General features: G+C 46.4%; 1 protein-coding gene across 1 annotated transcript; it reads left to right on the top strand.

Annotated features, from left to right (window-relative positions):
* Positions 1-1904: 1904 nt before the first annotated feature.
* On the top strand, positions 1905-3604 carry adra2db (adrenergic, alpha-2D-, receptor b). Its single transcript, XM_083685745.1, has one exon. The coding sequence runs from the start codon at positions 2125-2127 to the stop codon at positions 3397-3399; it is 1275 nt and encodes a 424-aa protein (XP_083541871.1). The 5' UTR covers positions 1905-2124; the 3' UTR covers positions 3400-3604.
* Positions 3605-5137: the final 1533 nt, after the last annotated feature.

The raw sequence follows: 5137 nt of genomic DNA, 5'->3' as shown, positions 1-5137 counted from the left end.
GCCCTGCTCAGCACTGGGAGAGCCACAGCAACCAGGCCAGCGGGAGGAGAAGAGACTGGTGGTCACTGCTGCATCAGCCTCCACCCTGCAGACATATGTTCCTACTGAGCCACAGACAACTCTCTCAGAGGACCATGCACACAGACACAGAGACAAAGATACACAAAGATACACACTCGCACACACACACACACACACACACACACACACACACACACACACACACACACACACACACACAAACATATACAGGAGACACACACAAAGACACACTCAAACACACACACACACACACACACACACAGACACACACACACACACAATCAAACATGCACACACACACACACACACACACACACACACACACACATCACACCACACACAGATACAATCAAACACGCACACACACACAGATCACACACAGACACAAACACACACATCACACCACACACAGATGCAATCAAACACGCACACACACGCACATCACACAGACACATACACACATACACACACACACACACAAACATACACACACACACACACACACACACACACACAATCAAACACGCACACACAGACACACACACACAAACACACATAAAACCACACACACAAACACACACACAGTACACCACATACACACACACACAGACAAACATATACAGTAGACACACTTACAAAGACACACTCAGACACACACACACACACATTACATCACATCACACCACACAAACACACACACACACACACACACACACACAGATCCAATCTAGCAACTGACAAGCCACCACCTGTTTACTTTGTTAATGGAACGTTCTATTTTCCTTGAAACCCCAAATGACTCAATCATACATACTCTCTGTTTTTTTCTAATCAATTCTCCAGTAAGCTGTTTCGACCAGTGGGGAAAACATCTTCATTTATTGGATTTCAAATTCAGATTCTGAGGCAACAAAACCTAAAAGTAGAACACCACCGGGCTGAATGCTTCTGCAAGGCACTGGATGTGTCACCTGTTAGCCTCGCACCCCACAGACAGCAGAGCCTGAACAGAGGAAAAGAAGAGCCACAGTTCAAAGACACGGGTCACGGTGCCTGGTCAGATGAACACAACACAGCCAGCTCCATTAAAGCACTCACAAACATGTTTTTGTTATACAATGTGTGTGTGTCCCTGTTCCATTGGCCCTGTCTTCCCCTCATAGTTAGGGTGACCAGCATTAGAGATGAACTTCACAGACATGTTCCATTGTCTGTGCTGAACCTGCTCCTTTTTGAACTTCAAAACCCGCCTGCCGAAGATGACCCAGTCAGCTCACATCTGGTTTCCTGGCGAAATGATTTCATTTGATGGGACCATACATACTGAAAAATGTATGCACTCACTGCAATGTAAGTCACTTTGGATAAAAGCATCAGCTAAATGGCATATATTATTTGTTGTAAAATGAAATAAAAGCTACATTCAAGTAATGAAGTTTGTCTGTCTCGTTTTACTTGATCATATAATAATTTGGATGAAGCAAAATATGTTTCTATGTATAGCCTAGTACTTCCTATCCCAGTTTCCTATCTCTAAGATGATCCTCTCTCTCTCTCTCTCTCTCTAAGTTTGGAGATGGGTTGGTCTTAGGAGTGATGTCACCCACTTCACTCCCGCATGCACATACATTCCACGAACAGTGTGTGTCTTGCAGCGCGCTCTCACATATGTGCGTACCCTAGGACGCACGTTTCAACACAACTAAACAAGGCAGCGCGCACGGGACCGACCGGGAGAAAACGGACAATGTCGCGCGTGCCTCTGGAATATAGACCCAATATGGAGACTTATGGATTTGGATTCTGGACTCTCTAAATCTCTCAAACTTATTGGACACGTTCTGAACGCGGAACGCGCGTCGCTTGTATCGCGGAGCCTCTATGGAACTGATGGGAGATGCTCGCCAGGACGCGATGGCCGCGCGGCTGTTCTGTGATCTTTATCTGTTCACCGTCTCCGCAGATCATAAAGTGTATGACTAATGATTTAGTGTGTATTTAATGCCTCCAAATTAAGCTGTTTGGGGGTGGGGAAGGAGAAAAGACAACAATACATGATGCGTAAGAGAGGATGAGTTCAGAATGGATGTAACCCAGTTTACCACGTTTACCGACAACCTCTCCGAGGATGCCAACACCACGAGCGCACCGAGAGAACTACCGCACACGGAGGCGGCCTCTGCGCTCATCATCTTGGTGGTCAGCGTGATCATCCTGGTCACTATTGTCGGTAACGTGCTGGTCATCGTGGCAGTGCTGACCAGCCGGGCTCTCCGCGCGCCCCAGAACCTGTTCTTGGTCTCGTTGGCGTCCGCGGACATCCTCGTGGCCACGCTGGTCATCCCCTTCTCCCTCGCCAACGAGGTCATGGGCTACTGGTATTTTGGTAGCACCTGGTGCGCCTTTTATCTGGCGCTGGACGTCCTCTTCTGCACCTCCTCCATAGTCCACCTGTGCGCCATCAGCCTGGACCGCTACTGGTCCGTCACCAAAGCCGTCAGCTACAACCTGAAGCGGACTCCTAAGCGCATCAAGTCCATGATCGCCGTGGTGTGGGTCATCTCCGCGGTCATCTCCTTCCCCCCGCTTATCATGACCAAGCACAACGAGCAGGAGTGTCTGTTGAACAACGAGACGTGGTACATCCTCTCCTCCTGCATCGTCTCTTTCTTCGCCCCGGGCGTCATCATGATCCTGGTGTACTGTAAGATCTACAAGGTGGCCAAGCAGCGCTCCTCCACCGTGTTCGTGGCCAAGAACGGCCTGGAGAGGCAGCCCTCTCAGTCAGAGACATGCTTCGTCAGGAAGGACCGGTTCGAGATGGAGAGCCCAAGCAGCCAGAGCTCAGAGAGCCACCGGCAGGAGGAGCTGGACGATATTGACCTGGAGGAGAGCTGTTGCGCGTCGGACAACAAACCACGGAACCACCGCTTCTCCAAGCGGAGGAAGGTGGAGGGGTCGGAGTGCTGCCCGCGCCAAAGCTGCCGACTCTCTTGGGCCTCTACGCGCGCCTCGCAGCTCTTCCAGGAGCAGAAGAACGCGGCAGGGCGCCAGCATCTCGCTTCAGCGTCCAAGACCAAAGTGGCCCAGATGCGGGAGAAGCGCTTCACGTTCGTGCTGGCGGTGGTGATGGGGGTGTTTGTCCTCTGCTGGTTCCCCTTCTTCTTCACCTACAGCCTGCATGCGATCTGCAGGGAGAGATGCTACATCCCCAGCACGCTCTTCAACGTCTTCTTCTGGATTGGTTATTGCAACAGCTCCGTGAACCCTATCATATACACTATTTTCAACAGGGATTTTAGAAAATCGTTTAAGAAGATCATCTGCAGGACTTCAAAACGCACTTTAGCCACTTGAACAGGGTCACTGTGGGACTGTGCTCTCGCGCCTGACTGACTATTGTTCCAAAAGGAACTTTTCACTGTAAATATATCAAACAATCTCGTGTTGTGCACAAATGTTTGAATGTTTGAAAATTGTAAAGAGAAAAACAGTATTAAACAAAAGCAAAATAGGCCTAATATACGGAATGTTGTTGTTGGTGAAATATAGACCATTTGAAACACGCTGTTCTGGTTTGATGTTGATTTCTTTTCAAATTAAAGGTTACAATTTAGCAGAGGATACTTATTCATTGAGGTTAGGCCATAGGCCACTGCATAATAATCCTTGTACCTTGGAACTAGCAGTAGGCCTATCGTTCGTTCTGTACTTTAATTCATATTTTATGTCGCACCATGAGGGAAAGCAAAGTCATACATCCAGATATCAAAGCCAATGGATCTGTGGCTAGATCACTCACTGGTTGTTTCAAATAGATAAATCATTCATCACAGTGTCACCTACAATGAGAGGAGGCCTACACACACATGCATGTCTTTTACGAGAATATAATTAAATATCTGCTTTGTGGGGTGCTACGATGGTAGCCTATATATCATCAAATGTAGGTCTACTTAGCCCAGTGTTTTTTTTTTCTTTGCCTAAACATCCCAATTACGACAATGTCATGAATGACTTCATTCTCTCGAGTGGGGTCAGTGAACCCCCAAACCCAGGCGCTGTCCGTGGTGCTGAACGACCGCGCCCCCATAGCTCTGGTCTACCGCAAATGCAGGGTCTCTATTAACAAAAACATGAATATGAGGTCTATGTATCTCATTTCGTCGGCTACGCTTTCCACTTCCAAGTAATGAGATAGGCCTTCTGTGAAATAACCTGGGATAGCTTTAAGCCATCTCCTGCCCGTTAATATAATTTAATATGATTAATTGCTGGATTTATTTTAATCTTCAGGCAAAGCAGACGTATATTGGCAAAAAGAAAAGTCACGAAAGCATTACTCAGACATTCTTGAATATGATCCACATCGTAGCCTACACCCGAAGGAGAACACACTCATGTGTGTCACTATGTGTGTAAAAAAAAGAAAGAAAAGAAAAGAAAAGAAAAGAAAGGAGTTTAAAGGAAAAATATGTTTTAGTGCCTCAGTTGTGTGAACCCTTCCTGTGTATTGGGTTAATAATGGCTTACATGCCCGTCAATCATCCAAGCTTTACTCTCTTATCACCTTTACTTGTTTTGTAAAGGAGGCGAACTGTGAAGCCTCACGCACATGACTCGAGACAAGAGCGGCACTGCACCGGGCGAGCCATTGTTTTCAGTGGAGGACGCGCGCGGCTGCGCTTTCCTAATCAGATGTTTCCGTCCAAGCGTTCAAAGTCATTGTTCAAATTCATTGAACTCTCAGCCCAAATTCGCCCCGGACCATGTGAATGCCCTGTTAGACGATTATGAAAAATTAATCCGAAACTGGACATATTACGCAAATGACATAATTTTGTGGCGTCAGAAACTCATGTTAATATCTCCAGATGTGCCATCCGTTGAGACATTATTTTATTTCTTTTACATTAAAATAAATTTTGAGGAAATGAAATAACAACACCCAAAGAGGACAAATATGTTTCAGTAATTAGATTTTTTTTTTCTAACTTGAAGAAATATATACAGTCAAGCAGACATCTTATCTCGTGAATGGTCAGGATACACATGCATAATGTATAGTGTCCTATATATGGGATAGGGTGTAGTA

This window comes from Argentina silus (assembly GCF_951799395.1).
Source record: "Argentina silus genome assembly, chromosome: 15".
Taxonomy (NCBI): domain Eukaryota; kingdom Metazoa; phylum Chordata; class Actinopteri; order Argentiniformes; family Argentinidae; genus Argentina; species Argentina silus.
Note: the sequence above shows the minus strand (reverse complement) of the source record. Positions and strands in the feature narration are given on the sequence as shown.